Source organism: Megalops cyprinoides, chromosome 16 (assembly GCF_013368585.1).
Source record: "Megalops cyprinoides isolate fMegCyp1 chromosome 16, fMegCyp1.pri, whole genome shotgun sequence".
Lineage (NCBI taxonomy): Eukaryota > Metazoa > Chordata > Actinopteri > Elopiformes > Megalopidae > Megalops > Megalops cyprinoides.
Genome location: NC_050598.1, coordinates 27,135,696 through 27,154,425, shown reverse-complemented (window position 1 = coordinate 27,154,425; position 18,730 = coordinate 27,135,696). Strand labels below are relative to the sequence as shown.

Here is an 18,730-nt window from a genome sequence, read left to right as displayed (position 1 = left end):
TCCCTTACTTCAGCACAGTGCTCACGTCTCACCCCCCTCTCAGCTTCAGTTTGAAACCTGAGAGTGTTCCAAGGCTACACTCAACAAGCTGTTTCAGTACTGCCACATCAGACTCTTTTTCATTCCTTTATTTTGTTTGCATGAGTTGGCTTTATGTCTGTAACCTCTCCTGACAGCACACTGTAAAAATGGGTTAATCCTCGTTGTGGTTTATTTTATCAATGTTTAGTGTCCAGTCCAGTAGGTCTCTCTGGTGATGTTGAGTATTTGCTGTAGTGCTGCTGTGGTGGTGTACAGTATGTTTCTGGGCATGCTCAGTGTCGGCTTGTGTGAGAATGAGGGCGTCTCTGTCCCCTCCAGTACCGCACATTCGACCCCTGCAAGCAGCTGTGGTGCAGTCACCCCGACAATCCCTTCTTCTGTAAGACCAAAAAGGGCCCGCCCATTGACGGCACCATGTGTGCCCCCGGGAAGGTAAGAGTCCATCTTACACACACACACACACACACACACACACACGCACACACATTCACAACAGCACATGTGGTCTTATGGTCAAACCTGCAAATCTGCTTTTTCATCCCACACACACACAGACCTGTTCTCTCTCACCTAACAGTCACATTTACTCATTCTCTCTGACTCACATACACACATATAAGTTCACGCACACACACTCACACACGCACACACACCTGCTCTCTCACCTGTCTAACCATGCCAGGGACTCTCCTCCAAAAAGTCATATAATTGTCTGTTTTCTTGTCTCTAAGCAAGGTCATGTGATTGTCTGTTTTCTTGTATCTAAGCAAGGTCATGTGATTGTCTGTTTTCTTGTATCTCAGCAAGGTCATGTGATTGTCTGTTTTCTTGTATCTCAGCAAGGTCATGTAATTGTCTGTTTTCTTGTATCTAAGCAAGGTCATGTGATTGTCTGTTTTCTTGTACCTCAGCAAGGTCATGTGATTGTTTTCTTGTATCTAAGCAAGGTCATGTGATTGTCTGTTTTCTTGTATCTAAGCAAGGTCATGTGATTGTCTGTTTTCTTGTATCTAAGCAAGGTCATGTGATTGTCTGTTTTCTTGTATCTCAGCAAAGTCATGTGAATGTCTGTTTTCTTGTATCTCAGCAAGGTCATGTGATTGACTCTCCTCTCGTATATCAGCACTGCTTCAAGGGCCACTGTATCTGGCTGACCCCGGACATCCTGAAACAGGACGGGAACTGGGGCATGTGGAGCAAGTTTGGGTCCTGCTCACGGACATGCGGAGGAGGGGTGCGCTTCCGCACCCGCGAGTGTAACAACCCAATGTGAGTGCCAAGGAATGCCTGCACGCTTTTTGTCCCTTTTTGAGATCTGTAGTCCATCAGGGTTCAAGCGCACACAGGAACACTACTTTTCTCTCATTCCGTTCCTACTTTCCCATCTGCCACTCTTATTCTGTCCTTTTCTCTCTTACCCAGCCTCAGCGCATCACTGTTTCAAAGGCATGAAAAGAACACAGCCAAAAGAAAAACAAAAAAATGGATGGACACAGGACTTTGTCTGATCTTTACTTCAAAAGCGAGAGTAATTTGTTGGAAAGCATGATAAAAAGTTAAGTGTTTAGTCAAGGAGTCAGCATGAGTTCATGAAACTGAGTGCGTCAGCAGCATCGCGTCTCCCGCTGAATGTTTTGCTTTTCATTATTTCATTAATCACGAGCGTGCGAAAGCCCAGCGATGAGGTCAGGATCGCAGAGCGCTGTACAGGCAGGCAGAACTGAACCGCGGTCCAGAGCCCCAGAGGGAGTGTAAAATCATTAAATCTTAACAAAAAAAAGATTGTGTTTCCCCCGCCTGCAGCCCTGCCAATGGGGGACGCACCTGCTTTGGTCCCAACTACGAGTTCCAGCTTTGCAACACGGAGGAATGCGCCAGCCTCTTCAGCGACTTCAGGGAGGAGCAGTGCAGGATGTGGGACCCCAAGTTCGAGTACCAGAACACCAAGCACCACTGGCTGCCCTTCGAGCACACGGACTGTGAGTGTGGGCGGGGCTATGGGGCGGAGTAGGAGGAGCCAGGAAACAGGGAAAAAAATGATGGTGGGGAGGGATGTAGAAGGTACTGTAGAGGGGTCTGTCCAGGTGGGAGGAGACTGTTTGGGGGAGGATGAAGTGGAGGGGTGTGTGTGTGGGTCTGTGTGTGTGTGTGTGTGTGTATGGAAACAATTGAGTCATGGCATATTCTTCCAAAAGAAATGATTTTAATCTAAAGACCCCATTAGATGGATTGTGCAACATTACAGGCGTAACTGTAACACACCGCTCGTAACATTCCCAGGAGTACAGGACGGGATGTATCCATGAATTTCTGCCAGGCAGAATCCTGTTCCCAGGTGGGTGGCTGTATCGGCAGAGTAGCACACTCTGGAACGGCTTCCTTAATGGGGCGCCTTGCAGAGGGTGACAGGTTTGGGAAGGGCGAGAGGTGGTGAAGTGGGAGAGAATGTGTAAACCAGGCTCCGATTTCCCCACAGAGTGCCTGTGAAACCACACAGAGCGGGACAAAGCCCACGTGTCTGCTCCCTTCCAGAAACACCACCCCCCCCACCAGTCTCACTGGTGCAATACAAGCTTTCAATTACTCAACCAATCGCCTCCCTAATTGGGCTGTTTTAATCTCAAGTGGTGAAGAGCTCTGTCACACCCCCCACGCCAGCCCTCCTCTCTGTGTGAGGAATGTCAGACAGCCGCTCTGAGCGAAAACACATGGAAATGCAATCGTCCACAAACAGCGGCTCCAGTTTTCCACATCTCCAGGGCTATGACATCATTAAAACTCTGAGATGCATTGTCTGGCCTGACCCGTCCAGCGCTGCGCTATGGCCAGAACAGCTGACCACACTTCCAGTAACATGATGGATGTCAAATTAGAAGTAGATCACAGCGTTGCATTCATTTTTTTCCTTATAAATTCTAGAACAAGGGAACCGAGGAAAACGATCAATCCTTCACTTCACAGACATCAATAACTGTGTGCGTCAAATTGTAGACCTATTAGTTAATGAGACATTTTCTGGCATTAGAGAAAGTGCAGAGGGGAGAAGTGTTATGTGGAGAAAGCTTGGTATCCAACCAAACAGTATCCCTGGGTTTGTATCCCACTGGGACCAGGTGACGCGCCTTTTAAATCAACAATTGGTCAGGAGATTTAATGGAGGCTGAGGGAGTGAGGCTGTGTTCCGGTGTCTGTCAGTGCCCACTGTCTGCTGGTTCTGCCCAAAATTGGCCCAAACTTGCGGCTCTCCTGGCTTACCTTCCCTGTGGCCCAATGGGAGCGCTCTGCTTAGTGTGGTCCCCTCGGCATACCGCCAGCACAGAGGAGCGAGCGCTCGGGGGTCTCCTTGACCCTCACTGACGTTGGGACGTCCCAGTCGTGCACCTGGCCGGGCCAGCACCATGGCAGATCCCCCCACCCCCACCCCCACCCCACCCCACACACAGCCGGCACCGCGGTCTCCGGCAGAACATCTGCGTGGCTTGGCCCAGTCCCAGGAGAGCAGCACGGCCTGGCCCGGCCGTCGGATTAGACCACCTTAATCCGCAGGGCTGCCGAGTGAATCGCGGCCCCTCTGCTGAGCTTCTGCTGATTCCACTGACACTCTGCCCCACGTACCCTCTGGAGCGGGGTGCGACTACTTCCACCGGGCAGGTGTTCCCCCTGAGGCAGCAGGTGAAGCCAGGCCCGGGGTTCCCTGCATATTACCCATAATCCTATTATCAGGAACTTTGGGTGTGCGAGAGACTGAGGAACCTCACATTACATTACATTACATTTAGCAGATGCTCTTATCCAGGGCGACTTACGTCAGTTACAGTTTTATTACAGCTGGATATTTACTGAGGCAACTGTGGGTTAAGCACTTGCCCAAGGGTACAGCAGCAGTGCCCCAGTGTGGAATTGAACAAGCAACCTTTCGGCTACAAGTCCTGCTCCTTCACCGCTATGCTACACTATCACCCAGTATCAGGTAGCCTCTGTGCTACTCCAGGGAAAGAGCAGTCTTGACTTCTTTGTTCAAAGCTGTAATTACGCGAATGAAAAACAGACACTCATACTGCATGGGTTTGGAGGGCCTGTTTCTCTGGTGTTTACCATTTATTTCCTGGACTGAGAGACTCTCAGCACACTGCTCCTCGGTTTGGTCTCATTTCCTGCTGTGTGAGAGGGACTTGGCTGCTTTTGTTGGACGGTGACATGCAGCTAATTCTGACTCTGTGATGTGAGGAGGCGGGGTCATCGCGGGATGGTTGCTCTGTCCTTACCCTTGACCTAAACCCCAGCCGGGCCTGGGGAACCATCAGCGCTCCCTGAATAAGACCTGGTCCAGCCGTTTGGATCATTCGTAGAGGGACAGAGCCCATAGCATCACCATGAGTCAGAGTGCTTGTTGGGAACACATGTGAAAGCAGAGAAGCACAGGGTGTGATTCATTCACTGGCGCGCCCACTCCCCTCGTCCCCCTGTGACCTCTCCCTGCCCCCCACACAAGCACTGTCCCACCCAGGACCCGGCCACCCTCTGGGCCAAAGGGTCAGGTCAGGGCATGTCTGTGTGGAACTATTAATGATTTCAACTTATTTGTATGCACATTTACAATATATCTGTATGTGTGCGTGTGCATGTGTGTGTGTGGGTATTGCTCTGTTTTTGTGTGTGTGTGAATTGCTGTGTTGGTATGTGTGTGTGTGTGTGTGTGTGTGTGTGTGTGTGTGTGTCTGTGTGTGTGTCTGTGTGTGTCTGCGTACGCGCGTGTGTGTGTGTTTGTGAGTTTCTGAAGTGTGCTGTAAACAGTGTCTCCACAGTCTTCCCCGCTCAGTGCAGGAAACTGTCGGTTCTGTTCTGGCCGTTCTCTCATCTCTAGACAGTCTGACGGTTACTGGCATTCGAACACTCAACAAACCCAAAACCTTCCTTTTGTTTATCCTTTCCACACTCAAACACAAGTGTACACACACACGCACACACGCACACACACACACACACACACACACACACACAGAACAACTATTGCAAATACTGAAGCAATGTTGTTGAAGCAGTGTTGTTCCCTGTATCCCAGCAGACAATCACAAACTTCACAAACACCCTCAGCTGTATATGTTTAAATTGGTCATGAGCCAGGTAAAACTGTAAATCTCCCACTCAGAGGGGGTGGAGTGCATTTTTGACCGTGTGGCGCAGGGCACTGAACCAGGACTGCTCGCCCTCCTCTTGCTCACCCGGGTGGCGTCCTTGTTTTCCCCTGCAGCCAAGGAGAGATGCCACCTGCACTGCCAGTCCAAGGAGACCCGCGACGTGGTGGACATGCAGAGGATGGTGCACGACGGCACGCGCTGCTCCTACAAAGACCCCTACAGCATCTGCGTGCGCGGGGACTGCGTGGTGAGTGTCCCCGCTGGATGATGTCATCAGCGTGCGCAGAGCAGGCTCGCTGCGCTGACATCGTCAGGAAGGGCTTTATCAGGTGTGCTGTCTGCATCCCGTGAGGCCCCGACACCGGTCCGTGTAGATGCGGGACAGGTATCACTGAGCATATAGGCTCTTCGCGTGCAGTATGTGTTAATGGTGGTGTCATCTCCAAGTTCCCCTGCTGTCTCCCGGCCATTGCCTGGGAGTGTGCCATGCTCTCCAAAACAAGGAAACAATCAGTCACTCAAATATCATTCCTGTCTTGTCCCACACAACGGGGGCCTCAGCATAAATCATGAAATACATACGGTAAGAAATGGAAAATGAAATATAGGCCTCCAAAGGGTTTTTTTTGTAATAATCCCATCTTATTGTCATTATAAAGAGGGCGTGTTCCAACTGGCTGTGTTTGAGAGCGAGCGCCCCCCCGTCCCCCCCGTCCCCCCCGTCATGGAGCTGAGATGCTCCGGTGAGGTCGTGCGTCTGTCTCGCTCGGTCTGGCAGCCCCTGAGTTCAGATTTAAGGCTGGGGAGGAATGCATTCTGGGACACGTCCTCTGTAAGCCCGGCTGACAGCGCGGCTCAGAGGAAGGCAGCGGGCCGGAGCGTGACGCTGAATGCCAATGGCGCGGAGCGGAGAGGACAGGGCGGGGGCGGCATTCTCCCCCTTCCCATGCAGGGGCCCCTCTGTCTAACGCCGTACCCCCTCTATCCCCGCAGAAAGTGGGCTGCGACCATGTCATCGGCTCGACCCAGCAGGAGGACAAGTGCGGTGTCTGCGGTGGGGACAACTCCAGCTGCAAGATCGTCAAGGGCAACTTCACCCGCAGTGCCAAGAAACAAGGTACGCACCTCCCACCCCGCCTTTCCAGACAGGACTGGATCTGTCCGTGCTCCATGTGCCCAAAGTACAGGCAAGTCTCTGTCTTCTAACATGTCCCTCATGGCTGAGGATGGGCCAGCTCTCTAGGTTTCCTCCGCTTTCTACGTAGCGGATTTGTCCTGCTTTTAATGGTGTGCATATGGGTGGCAGCGTAGTATAGTGACAAGGAGCAGTGCTCATAAACAAAAGGTTGCCGGTTCAGTTCTCCGCTGGAGCACTGCTGCTGTGCCCTGAGGCAAGGTACTTAACGCAGAAGTGCCTCTGTAAATATCCAACTGTCTAAATTCATAACATGCAAAAATTGTAACCTATTTAATTCGCTCTGGATAAGAGCATCTGCTAAATGACAATAATGTAATGTAAGGTAACAACATATGGAGAAGAGTGTAAACAGCCCCAACCTGCTCCTTACATCACTTACATACATACATCAGAGGTTTGATATTCGCTGAAATGATTTAGATCAAGTTTCTTGCTCATTGGAACAGCAACGGTGCTCCATTGAACCAGAAGCCTCCCGGTAATAAGCCCTGCTCCTTAACGGCCCCCTGGGCAGAGCGCAGTATCGCCTCCTGCTGCCCCGTCCGGCCCCAGCGGGCTGCAGTTTGCTGCTGAAACGGCCGTCTCCCGCCACAGGGTCCAGCCTCAGCAGAAACCGCAGCAGGGCCCGGGCAGAACTCAAACAAACAGGACATGAAAGAGGTTTTATTTATTTTCTGGCAGCGAGAAAATACAAATGATGTAAGAGCCGTCTTAACTGTCAGGATCGGGACCAGGAGAAGTAAAAAATTATTTAAGTGAATTAGTTTATTTTCCTGGCTGGTCTGACGGTCGGCGGCGTGTGAGATAATCACCTGTGTTTTTTAGGCAGGAGAGCGCCCCCAAGTGTTCACTCCGAGGCACAGGAATGAGGGTGACGGAGCCAAGTTTAAAATGTTTCCATATGAGTGGCCCGGAGCCTTGGATGACTTCACACCTTACACCATTAGTTTATATTTAGCCAAATAGCATCTGACCAAAAACAGGAGGAGAAAACTAAGTAGGAAACATTTCCTTAAAATGAATTGCCTTTGTTCTCAGAAAGCAATTACAATCTTAAATGTCTGCACAAACTGTCTCGGCATAACAAACACTAACCTTGTAACACAAGAAACGTTGTCCTGAGCACCTAACCTGCAACCAATTCAACAAGCGAGGAAAGATGTGGAGCTTTATTTGACATTGAATGGTTTCGAGCTGAGCTCCTCAAGACTGTACTGTGTGGAACATGTTCACAGTGAAGCGTTACCTTCACTATTCAGTTAGTTATATGTTGATTCTCCGCTTCCAGTGAATTCTATTGTAGTTTAGCAAAGTATACTCATTCTGTGATAGCTGCTTAACAGCTAGTAAAGTTTATGAAAGTTTGAATGGCTGGCTGTTGTAATTGTGAAAATGAAACCTGAATCAGGCCATGTCAGGTTGAGCAGTTTTCATCCATGCTCCACCACCGAGTTCATGCAGGTCACAGCAAGAAGAGAGGTTTGGGAAGCTGAAGACAAGAAGGGATAAAAAGTAACAGATTATGACTCATTCTTTAAAAAAGATGATAAGGAAGGTTGTGAACAGGAAAGCAAGGTGACGTCAGAAGCAGATAAACTTTCCCGCAATTCCAGTATCCCCAGGTCCCATCGGAGTAGATGAATAAATGAGAGAAAATGACATTTTGATTGGAGTGTCTTGGCAGCCACGCTTTTCCTGAGAAACCGGTGATGATTTTATGATTAGTGCTGGCTGCGCCAACCTTGATTTTATTTCTATTATCATTCTTTTTTGGTTTGCCGGAGAGAACTTTCCATAAACCAGCACGCAATGGAAGTTGATTTAAGAGAATGTTTTGGAATGTTTTGGGCGAGAATTGTCTGCAAAGTCACGTCGAAAAAACCTCTGTCTTCTAACAGAGTTGCAAACGTTTTTGGCTAATCCTGTGTTTTTTTTTAATCCTGATTTTTGGACAGGAAAATCACAAAATCCTGATTTTTTTTTTTACTGCTTCCATAAAACGTCTGTGTTGGGTTTCCCAGGTTTTCTCAGGATCCTTGAAATCCCTCGTGGAGCCAGACATCTGCTCATCCAGGAATTCAAGGGAACACCGCACATCCTGGGTAAGACTGCGATTTACGGGCCAGCATGCGGACGCACCAGGCCACTCGTTAATAAACCGGGCGCGCGCCGGGTCATAATTCAGCAGTCGGGGGGTGTTTGTGTTGGGGCCACAGTCCTCTGTCACATCCATTATTATTAATTGCAGCTTCAGTTGGAGTTCTGTTCAGTCCAGATTCCAGAATGCTTGTTGTTTTGAGATTCAGGCCACGATGTCTCTCCCCTGCTTGTCTATTGATTTATACCACCCCCCCCCCCCCCCCCCCCCGAGATAAAAGTTCAGTGTTTATCAGCATGGACAACTTCAGCACAAGCTTTTGTGCAAAGCTGTCAATTTAAAGGAAGCATTAGGAGTTATGTCTTTTGGGTTTTGGTAGTGCAGCTTTGAGTGTCCTTTGACCTGCATTTTGGATGGGTGGTGCAGTTGGGGTTTTTTTTTTGCTCTGAGTTTTAGCATTAATTGAGTGCTAATGGATATTTGGCATTTTTAAGAGGAATGTTTGCCGTTTTCGGAGGGGTTAATGTTCAGACGGGATAATCCGATTAGCACACTGGCTCACTGTGGTCATTGTAGATACTGTGGCACTGTCCCCCAGAGGGAGCGAGGGAATTGTGGGAGTTGTTTTTGCCAAAACCCACTCTCAGCATGGCCATCCAGGCAGCCCTTACACATACTCACACACACACAGTCCCCAGCAATTCCCCTGCCTCCCAGTTTCTACATGCTGTTCTGGGCCTCTGTCCCCCCCCCAGCGGTGAAGAATCAGGCCACAGGACACTTCTTCCTGAACGCGGAGGGCGAGTTCCCAGAGTCTCGGACTGTCATCGAGAAGGGGGTGGAGTGGGAGTACCACAACGACGACGACAAGGAGACGGTCCAGACCAACGGCCCGCTAAAATACGGAGTGCTCATTATGGTGCGTCCGCAGTCCCCTCACTCACACACGTGCACACACGTACACACACACACACACAAACACACACACACACACACTCATTATGGCCAGCAGTACTGCAGCCTGCTTCACCCACAAGGCCCTGACCACGGCAAGCCCTCCATGCATATCTTACACATCTAGCTTTGACTAATGCCACATGCTATTGTGTAAAGAGGTAGAAAAAGCCAACAGTGAATGTTGTCTGATTGGTATAGTCAATCTGTGTCTGGCTGTCATTACCACTTGTGCTTATAGAGAAAAGAATCAAATATCCCCTCCTTTCCCCCCCCATGTGAGTGCTGGAGTGTTCAGTGTTTAGCGGATTTTTTTTTTCTTTTATACTGTCTGTGTGAGGTTACTTGAGGTTACTTTTCCCACGCAGATCCGGCTGCACGGGGACTCCAAAGTCACACTGTCGTACAAGTACATCATCCACGAGGACCTGCAGTCGTCCATTGAGAACAACGTGCTTCTGGAGGACTCTTCCTTCTTCGAATGGGCCCTGAAGAAGTGGTCTCACTGCACCAAGCCCTGCGGGGGAGGTAAGGCCAGCCTCACAGCAAGAACAGAGCCACGCCAGGCATTCTGAATCTGACCTGGCAGCCAGCTCTGTGCGCATCACATCCAATTATAGCTATTAATATATAGCCATAAATAGTTAAGATTTGCTCTCTCGTTAAGAATATTCTTGAAGGGCCGTGGTCTAAAAGAAAGTATTCATATCTACTGTGGAAACCCAGCAGTACTGGAACTTCCTGTCACCAACCACAACCTCAGAGAGGAGGAAATACAGGAACAGGAAGGAATGTGTCTGATCATAATATAGAATATCTGTGCCTATGGTTCTAGGGTAATGGGCCAGCCTTCTCTAAGCGTCTTAATAGCGTAATGACATGACTGTCATGTTGCCATGGGAGTATATACTGTCCATTCAAGGTCATTTAGAACAGTTCTGAACGGTCGTGATTGGATGACTTACTCTCATGTCACGGAAGGATGGCCATTTTTTGCCCAGCTGAGCGAAAAGTTTCCCAGGACCTGTTTTACTGTTTCTCATCAGACAGATTATACCCACTTTGCTAAAAATAAACAAAGTACTTGGCATGATTCGCTGTACTGTATGATGTAACATCACATATTTGGTGGAGCGTTTGGGGAAGGTGTGCAGGGTCACTATTCAGTTATATTGCAGAAGAGTGCCCCCTTGTGTTAGGGACAAGGAAGTAGAGTTTTAGGGCAGCCCTGGTTTTGCAGGGCACAGTGCAGGCTGTTTTTAGCTCCACCTCAGCTCCTAGTTTTGTCCTATAAACGATGAATTGGAAGGTATTTTAATTCACCTGCAATGCCTTCAGGACATGAGCACCTAATTGTAGGGTAAAACGTGCAGGACTGACCCTCAGTGCTCAGCCTTGAGTTCAGATGGCTGCTTTGTGACTCGGAGTGGCAACACATGTCAGATGCCTTTCATGTCAAATACTCAGATCATAAAATATGCTCAATATTAATGCCTTTGTGTGTGTGTGTGTGTGTGTGTGTGTGTGTGTGTGTGTGTGTGTGTGTGTGGATTGCTCTCTGGTTCTCTCTCTGTCTCTTTGTTTGTGTGTATCTGTATCTGTTTGTGTGTGTGTGTGTGTGTGTGTATTGCTATCTGTTACTGTCTCCGTTTCTTTCTGCTTATGTGTGTGTGTGTGTGTGTGTGTGTGTGTGTGTGTGCGTGTGTGCGTGCGTGCGTGCGTGCGTGCGTGTGTGTGTGGTTTTGCCCTGGGAAGGTCAGCAGTATACGCGATATGGGTGCAGGAGGAAGTCGGACAGTAAGATGGTTCACCGGACCTATTGTGAGAACATAAAGAAGCCCAAAGCCATAACCAGAAACTGCAACCAGAAGGAGTGCTCCCTGCCCATGTGAGTGACACAGCACTGCACTCACCTGCCTCTGGCAGTGTGTTGTTCGTGTATGTGTCCGTTTACTTACAGTATGTGCACGTGTGTTTGTGCTTGTATGGAGTCACTCTGATCTCCAGCAGTCTGCTCTGTGTTTATTTACATAATTGTGACTGTTTGCTCTTGATGTCACACAAACCATTATTTACACACGTTGGTTGCTTGGTTGGGTTAATAGCATATGTCAGTGTGTTGGTTGTCTGGGTGAGAGGTGTGTGTAAGTGTGTTGGCTGTTTGTGTGAGATGTGTGTGAGTGTGTTGGCTGTCTGTGTGAGATGTGTGTGAGTGTGTTAATTGTCAGGGTGAGAGGTGTGTGTCAGTGTGTTGTTTGCCTGTGTGTGAGGCGTGCAGGACCTCAGTGCGTGCTCTGCGTAATCTCCCGCAGCTGGGTGACAGGGGAGTGGGAGCCCTGCACTAAGTCCTGCGGGAAGGCCGGCTTCCAGATGCGCTCGGTCCGCTGCATCCAGCCCCTGCACGACGGCACCAACCGCTCCATCCACAGCAAGTACTGCAACGACGACCGGCCCGAAGCCCGCCAGCCCTGCAACCGACATCTCTGCCCTGCCCAGTGGAGGGTGGGGCCCTGGTCACAGGTGTGTGTGCGCGTGTGACGTTTGTGTGTGTACATACAACGACACTGACTGAATCTGTGTGCGTGTGTGTGTGAATGGGTATATTTACGAATTCACTGTGGTACTGACTCATGCGTGTGTGTGTGTGTGTGTGTGTGTGTTGCAGTGCTCTGTGACATGTGCCAACGGGACGCAGGAGAGACAGGTTCTGTGCCACACGCGTGACAACACCATCAGCCTCTGCACGGACGCGAAGCCGGAAACCATCCGAGCCTGCCGGCTGCCGCCCTGTCCCAGTGAGTGCTTCCCTAAAACCCTGTGCCCTCCTTCTGTCCGGACCAGACCAGAGCCTCTACAGCCCAGCCCTGTCCAACTCAGACCAGAGCCTCTACGGCCCAGCCCTGTCCAACCCAGACCAGAGCCTCTACAGCCCAGCCCTGTCCAACTCAGACCAGAGCCTCTACGGCCCAGCCCTGTCCAACCCAGACCAGAGCCTCTACGGCCCAGCCCTGTCCAATCCACACCAGAGCCTCTACAGCCCAGCCCTGTCCAACCCAGACCAGAGCCTCTACGGCCCAGCCCTGACCAATCCACACCAGAGCCTCTACGGCCCAGCCCTGACCAATCCACACCAGAGCCTCTACGGCCCAGCCCTGTCCAATCCACACCAGAGCCTCTACAGCCCAGCCCTGTCCAACCCAGACCAGAGCCTCTACGGCCCAGCCCTGTCCAATCCACACCAGAGCCTCTACAGCCCAGCCCTGTCCAACCCAGACCAGAGCCTCTACGGCCCAGCCCTGTCCAATCCACACCAGAGCCTCTACAGCCCAGCCCTGTCCAACCCAGACCAGAGCCTCTACGGCCCAGCCCTGTCCAATCCACACCAGAGCCTCTACGGCCCAGCCCTGACCAATCCACACCAGAGCCTCTACGGCCCAGCCCTGTCCAATCCACACCAGAGCCTCTACAGCCCAGCCCTGTCCAACCCAGACCAGAGCCTCTACGGCCCAGCCCTGTCCAATCCACACCAGAGCCTCTACAGCCCAGCCCTGTCCAACCCAGACCAGAGCCTCTACGGCCCAGCCCTGACCAATCCACACCAGAGCCTCTACGGCCCAGCCCTGACCAATCCACACCAGAGCCTCTACAGCCCAGCCCTGTCCAATCCAGACCAGCACATCACTGTCCATCCTCAACTACACTCATCTGTCATTCTAAACCACACCAGCCAAACGTTGTCTTTTCTAAAGCAGACCAGCTCAATCCTATCAGTTGTAAACAAGACCAGTTCACCACTGTCTACTCTAAAGTAAATTAGCTCAACCCTGTCTAGGACTAGCTTGTTATTCTAAACCAAACCAGCCGAATGCTGTCTATTCTAAACCAGACCATCTCAAAAACATCCATGCAAAACCAGACCAGCTACTGCCCTGAATTCTTTACCAACATGTCCACACTTTAACCAGCCTATGCACAAAGCCAGAGCAATAAAAAAACTCATATGCCCTATACTTGTCACATTTTCCAGCCACAAATTGTCATTGAATTCACAATTGTGTATGTGTTTCTTCTCTGCCCCCCCCCCCCCCCCCCCCTCCTCCCCCAGAGAGCCCCACCGACCACAACAAGAACGGGAACTTCCTCATACAGTGGCTGTCCCGGCCCGACCCCGAGTTCCCCATCCAGAAGATCTCTTCAAGTAAACGGCCCCTTTATAACTCTGAGCTGGGTCTCCAGTGCATGCCGTGTCTGACGTGGACCTTGCCTTTCTCTCTCTGCCTCTCTCTGCGGGGCAAGCTCCCCTGACCGCCGCGGCTGCGCTTTTTTTTCCCGGGGCCTGTTTTTCCCATGGTGTCCTTTTTGCAGGAGGGAGGTCATGGCACCTGTGCTGTTTCTCTCTCTCTCTCTCTCTCTATCTCTCTCTCTCCTTGTGGAGCTCTGTGTTGTAAACGCTGGCCTCTTTAACCTCGCCAGACATAAAAAAAAAGGCTTTCAATTTGAAAAAGGCGGCTTTTAAAAGAGTGGGGAGCCAGTGGCGGGCGGCGGCCTTCTGATTGGGCGGCGCCCGCGAGCTGCGTTGTTGTCATGGGTTACGCTCTCGAGCGGACGCTACCCGTTTAGCGCCGCCGGAGCGACAGGTGTGAGTATATATATTTAAAAAAAAAAATGAAAGCTTTATTGTGAATGTGATCTTGTCACAAATGAGGACAGCTGCTACGTGCTCATTTCACCTCCTGGTTCATTCTCGAAAAATGACAGAACCAAACCAGATCGCGATTCAGAAACACAACAGGAAAAAAAAAAAAAGTGCAACAACACACGACAACTCTTGATTTCATGGATTGTGAAAACGAGTCCACAAGTTAAGGAGGTAATGGCATAAAAAAGAAACAGGGTAGTTTATAATGCAGGAGGCTGCTTATTCACACCATCTCATCCTCCATCTTCTCTTGACTGTTACTGCTAACATTCAATAAATGCAGCTTATTTGTGCTTGCAGACTTTATATATTAAAGTATATGACTAACAATAATATGAATAATAATAATACATTTGAACATGAATAAGCTGTAGCTTATTTGCCTAACCTTTTGACTGCTATTGATCGCATAGATCCTTGACTGTTACGTGTATTTTTGTATTGATTTTACATGAATACAGAAGTAAATATGTGAGTAAAGTGTTTTGGGAGTTGGGGGGTAGGCCTGTGTGGTGCAGGAATTGATCAGCTGTTGACTGTTTTCTCTGAGGGGACGCTTATGGACATTGTTGGGGTAAATGTCGTTTTTTGGTTTTTTGTTTCCCCGCCCCCCCCCCTCGGACAGGGGGGTCGCATTCCGTGTCATGCGCATGTACACATCTCACTTGTGGGAGCGTGGGTGAGAGCGTGTGTCACCATGTGTGAGTTTGCATGTCTGTGAAACCGTGCGAGTGCGTTTGTTCACATGTGCGTATGTGTGTGTGTGTGTGCGTAAGTGTGTGTTTGTCATTTCAAACGTGTGTGTTTCTGGCAAATGTAAAAAGTCAGAAAGTGATACAAAATACCTCATAAATCTTCATTTTGAGTAAAAAAAAAAATCAAATCTCATTTTTATTATGAACATTTAGCAAAAGATCAATGCCTTATCTTGGACTGAATGTAACGGCATTATTGGTGGAAGAGATGGCTTTACTTTATGAAAGTGGGTTTAACAGTGGTAATTAGAACAGAGGCAGCTTAAAAAAAATGAACCAACACAAAAAAAACTTGAAGATGGTGGCCTAAATCCTACCACAAGGGATCATTTACAAGGGTACAGGGAAGTGACACAAGGCATCTCAACACTTCAGATCTGTCATTGTATTGTGATCACATATTTCAGTTGTGACTATGTAGCGAGCTATCAAACTTTCGTGCTGGATTTGGAAAAATTTGAGGACAAGCCAGACCTTGCAGTGCGATACTGTATATAACATTGGTGTTGACTGTATTTAATAATGTTCATGACTGTTATCTCCTTACTTTAAAAAAAAACTATGAAAATATTATATACTATGGGTAACTGTTTCGTGGCTTCACTGGCCCTCTCTGTGGGGCTGGCTAACGTTGGGAAAACGTTGTTGAGATGGAATACGTGCACTGCGTCTATATGCACTTTGATTTATCAGGGAAACTTTATTAATGTTTTGTAAATGTTTAATATGACACTTAATGTGCCATTCCAGTTTTTACATCATCATGGAATTATTTATTTTATTTATTTGATGATCTATTTATTAATTAATTTATTTATCGATTGATTGATTGATTTCCAAGTATTGAAGTGTTTTACCAAAGTGACTGTGAACTTGTACCTTTCGATACAGTTTATTTATTTATTTTTCTTAAGAAAAAATGAAAATTATATATATATATATATATATATACCTATACAATATACATATATTTGATGGGGGGGAGTGCATCTCATTGTTTCGGTTTCTGTCATTACCAACTGCGGAAGTTGTAGAAATAAAATCATGTGGAAAAACAAATCTTGTAGCCTTTCTGAGTTTTGGTGTCCTGCTCGTGTGGAGGTAGTTTACCTGCGTCCCAAGATCACAGATTCACGATAACGTTCAACTCTACCATATGCCTTTGAAGCCACCGCTTTTCTCACTTCATTACGAGGCCATATAGGGGATTTTTACTCGCTACTACTAAGCCCTGCATGACAGTATCAACGGAATGTTTCCAGTCATCTCCCTGTGGGTGTCAGTTATCATCGACAGAGAAGGAAAAAATTGCATGAAGATGAAGGAATGTAGAATACAACACAGATGCCTCTGGATAATTTACACTAACTGAGGGAAGGAGCCAAGGAAAAATACTAGGTATTTAGTGTATTCTAAAATAGGTCAATCAAACCCTGGGAGTGTTCAATTGAACATGTCAAGTGTTTAAAAATCAGCTTTGTCAGGACTGCTGATTTGGTGTGTGGTTGGTTTGTCCAAAGAGTTTTCCCTGCAAGTTTAAAATTAAAGTCAATCTCCGATTATGTGCTGAGTACATAAAAGTATGAGTCAAAGTTTGAGGTAACCTGATTATTTTCCGTGCGATTCTGTTATGTTTCTGTGATGACTGTGCTATCTTGTTGACCTCACTGGTGACATGTGTACATCACGAGCGTACATATACTCTGTGCAGTCAATGTAAGATGGACCAAAGCTCCCAGAATGCAGTGCGATGCTCTGACATGGCTAGAACACTCCTCACACACAGCACAGGGAGAGCGATGTTACATCTTGCCGAAAGTCACCCCACAGAAGATAGTCACTATCGCAGCTGCACTGCAGTGGCCCAGTCGCACAATGGCTATCCTTGCTTCTGTCTCTCTCCCTTTCTTTCCTGCTGTCATAAGGGCTCTTCTGTTTACACTCCTACACTCTTCTGCACAGCCTCTTCCAGCTACAGTTCTTCACTGAGCGTGCCTTCCCCCGGGCTCAGATGTCTGTTCTTTTATCTTACAGGGCAGCGTTGTCAGGGGGACAAGTCGGTTTTCTGTCGTATGGAGGTCCTGAGCCGGTACTGCTCCATCCCAGGCTACAAGCAGATGTGCTGCAAGTCCTGTAATGAGGGCAACTACACCACACACTCCAGCCCCACTGACCACAGGAAGTATACCACGCCTTCTAGTCACACGATCAGGAAGTATACAACCGCCCCGACTCACACAACCAGGAAGTACAGCACAGCTCCCAGCCCCACAACCAGGATGTACAGCACCACTCCCAGATATACAGTCGGGACATACCCTTCATTTACCATGTCCACGGGCACTAGTAGATACACCACAACACTCAGACCCACTACGTCCTTCAGTGATACTACAGTTCCCAGCACCACCTTCACCACTGATGAAACAACAGATCCCAGCACCACCTTTATCACAGATGATGTCACAGTTCTGAGAACCACCTTGCCTGATGAAGACATCACAGTTTCCAGCACCGCTGTCGCTGAAGAAACCTCCACAGATTCTGGAACTAGCATTAACTTTGATGACATCAGAGTTCCCAGCAGCACTGTTGCCAGTGATGAGGTCATAATGCCCAGCACCATTGTTGTCGACCATGACATCACTACTCTCAGTCCCACCTCTGCTTGGCCTGACAATGTGGAGCACACACCTGGGTCTACCCTTGCTCCACCCACAACCACACCCACAGAGGATGCAGCACCTACAACCACCACTGTCGCCACAGAGACCACCAGTGCCAGGGAAACAACCACCTCCATCAGGCCTCCAAATAAAATAGAGGAGACCAGGGAAAACAACTTCATCGATGTGCCTTACAAAATTATCGGCGTGGACAACGACGTCTCCCAAAACAACTTCATTCCCCGACGGAGACGCCTCTACCGCGAGCGAACGCGGAACAAACGAATCCAAGAGCTCCTGGCCGAAAAGCGTGACTTTCTCAGAAGAATGAAAAGGGGACCGGGTGCTTGAGTGACGGTGCTTCAGTTTCTCTTATAGAGATGAGCCCTGTCAGTCACAGATTGTAATTATTTAATCGCTGGTGCTCTGTCAGGTACTGAAAAATGAACCGACAAACGGAACATGGTACAGATCTGCCCTTACCTTCCTGCCCTGCAAACCACACTTTGTGCAGAAGAAACCGCTGGCAAATGTTTGCACAGTTGCTTTTAAGTCAAAAAAACAGTTCTCTTAGGACTATTCTCTGAAGAGATTTTATAAAAGCAATTTTAATATGCACATATATGCAATTTCAGACATACTTAAAAGCACATTTTCCGTGATTGGCACCCTGGATACACAACTTTATCTCTCCAAACCCCTCCAAGATCTTATTCTCTCACTCTGGGCCACAAACAGATAACACACCTGTCGTAACACCATAATAACGCACCTTAGTAACACACCTTTCTACACTCCTAACCTAGACAGAGCTGCTGTGTACACACTTACTTTGGCCCAACACTGAGTTCTACTTTAGCCTGGTCCTTTGGTAATTCAGTATGGGAGGATCCATATCAATTAAGTGGTTCTTACCGATGCACTTAACTGTTACCATCTCTAAACCTTGCTTAACATTGTAGCCCAGGACTGCAGCAGAAAAACAGCAAATGGATGCTATTATGAGGTAATAGATATGGAGTACAGGTTATTTAGCTCCATCATAAATATTAATCTTACAGTAATAAATAAATTGGATTTTTTGTTTGTTTGTTTTTGTTGTTTTTTTTTGTTTTGTTGTAAAGACCTGTCGATAATTTTAAAATCCATTTCTTCAAAGCATTAACTTCGCTATTTTTGT

The 18,730-nt window shown here is 48.3% G+C and overlaps 1 protein-coding gene across 1 annotated transcript in view; it reads left to right on the top strand.

The window, feature by feature from the left end:
* The window catches only part of LOC118790845 (A disintegrin and metalloproteinase with thrombospondin motifs 2-like), a 126,972-nt gene extending 108,512 nt beyond the window's left edge, over positions 1-18,460 (top strand). Inside the window, exons 12-24 of the mRNA XM_036547938.1 lie at positions 361-474; positions 1,166-1,311; positions 1,846-2,021; positions 5,294-5,427; positions 6,174-6,297; positions 8,400-8,480; positions 9,232-9,426; positions 9,824-9,958; positions 11,186-11,318; positions 11,743-11,950; positions 12,096-12,225; positions 13,536-13,628; positions 16,919-18,460. Of these exons, the coding sequence (XP_036403831.1) occupies positions 361-474; positions 1,166-1,311; positions 1,846-2,021; positions 5,294-5,427; positions 6,174-6,297; positions 8,400-8,480; positions 9,232-9,426; positions 9,824-9,958; positions 11,186-11,318; positions 11,743-11,950; positions 12,096-12,225; positions 13,536-13,628; positions 16,919-17,901 (2,652 nt within the window). The 3' untranslated portion in view covers positions 17,902-18,460. The remainder of the gene's footprint in view (positions 1-360; positions 475-1,165; positions 1,312-1,845; positions 2,022-5,293; positions 5,428-6,173; positions 6,298-8,399; positions 8,481-9,231; positions 9,427-9,823; positions 9,959-11,185; positions 11,319-11,742; positions 11,951-12,095; positions 12,226-13,535; positions 13,629-16,918) is intronic.
* Positions 18,461-18,730: the final 270 nt, after the last annotated feature.